The sequence below is a fragment of the Cucurbita pepo genome, chromosome LG18 (genome assembly GCF_002806865.2).
Source record: "Cucurbita pepo subsp. pepo cultivar mu-cu-16 chromosome LG18, ASM280686v2, whole genome shotgun sequence".
In the NCBI taxonomy this organism is placed as follows: Eukaryota; Viridiplantae; Streptophyta; class Magnoliopsida; order Cucurbitales; family Cucurbitaceae; genus Cucurbita; species Cucurbita pepo.
Genome location: NC_036655.1, coordinates 6,374,656 through 6,376,168, shown reverse-complemented (window position 1 = coordinate 6,376,168; position 1,513 = coordinate 6,374,656). Strand labels below are relative to the sequence as shown.

At 35.0% G+C, this 1,513-nt stretch overlaps 1 protein-coding gene across 1 annotated transcript in view; it reads right to left on the bottom strand.

Moving 5' to 3' along the window:
• LOC111780137 (small nuclear ribonucleoprotein E-like) overlaps positions 1 to 1,513 on the bottom strand; it is a 3,753-nt gene that overhangs the window by 1,764 nt on the left and 476 nt on the right. The window contains exons 2-3 of the mRNA XM_023660442.1: positions 1,418 to 1,444; positions 1,268 to 1,330 (exon numbers count right to left, since the gene is read on the bottom strand). Of these exons, the coding sequence (XP_023516210.1) occupies positions 1,268 to 1,330; positions 1,418 to 1,444 (90 nt within the window). The remainder of the gene's footprint in view (positions 1 to 1,267; positions 1,331 to 1,417; positions 1,445 to 1,513) is intronic.

Below are 1,513 nucleotides of genomic sequence, written 5' to 3'. Positions count from 1 at the left end.
AAAAAAAAAAAAAAAAAAAAAAAAAAAAAAAAAAAAAAAAAAAAAAAAAAACACGCAATTTTGTGTGTTGGACAAGTGTTGAGAGCTTGTCCAAACATATTTGTGTCTAACACAGACACTTTGTCGAGCAAAGTGTTTGTGCTTCCTAGCATCGCAATAATTTTTAAGATGAAGTAGATGAAAGAGACATGAAATACGCTAGTTCATTAAAATAAATATCAAAAGTTAAGAGACTAAAGACTAGATTCACTGAGTTCACAAGAGGAATAACGACCAAACATGCTTGCTGTCTGAATTCTGAAAACAGCGTTCAGTCCTTGGTAGGAAAAGTTTTCTGCAGAACTGGTCACATTTTTCATAGATTGATGAGGAGAATTGCGCACAGAAGAGAAAGGAAACCATCTTAATTGAGTAAGAACAGGGCGCAACCTTATGTGGAAGAATAAACTAACTTCATGGAGGAATAGACAGATGGAAATCAATTCCCAGGCATGGGGACATCTCTTAAAGCAATTTTCATTTCAAGGAAGTAATTGACCATTGCCTTTGGCATTATGAGGTTTCAGGGAAACCTAGTTCCAACCCCAACGGTCTGGTTGAATTGGAAAGAAAACTGAGATATACCCGTTAAATTTTTTTCCGTAAGAGACTTGATCTATATAGAACTGAGATTCAAATAACACTCACTAACTACACAAAGAAATATGAAATTAGAACTCTGTACTATGATCCATTCCTATTCCAAGAGCGAGTTTAGGTGATAACCAACATGAGCGGCAATTTCAAGCTATGTCCCAAATTTCACCCAATTTCCAGCATGTGTAACTTTTGACAGCAATGTAAAAGGAAATCGAAATACTAAAGCACAATCTTGAAGGCATGCCCATTTATTACGTAACATGAATTTCAAGTAGGTTCCAATTCTACTTGTACCTAATAAACCGCCTACATAATTGAATTTGTTTCAACTCTAGAAATTTTGCAGAAATTCATGATGTGGATGTGGATGTGGAGTAGGAGCTTGAGGTCCTTATCCAGGATATCGAAGAAATTTTTAACACACTCATGTCCTGTGCTCCACTGAAATCAGAGGATTTCTATAAGGAGCATATGAGAGAGTAAATTGTCCAACAATAAAGTTGGAGCATCTATCAATCTTGAATACATGCCAAAAGATCGACGTATAGGAAAACGTAGGCTTCAATCCGCATTACATAAATAGCCAGTATAAAAAGAAAATAGTAAGCAGCAATAAGCAAAACCTTACAATAATTCGGCCTTCGATCCTAAGGTCTTTTTGCTCAAATAGCCAAATCTGAATACGAGCTTTCTGCATTGATTACAAACTCGAATCAGAAAACCGAGTTAGGCCAGAAAAAAACAGGTGAGATAATTAAGCATTGAAGTAAGTTCTTACACTTTGAAGAAATCTGAATATCAAGTTCTAGTTCCAAAGATACAGCGACACCGTGATCAAAGGAGAAAAAAAAAAAAAAAAAAAAAAAAAAAAAAA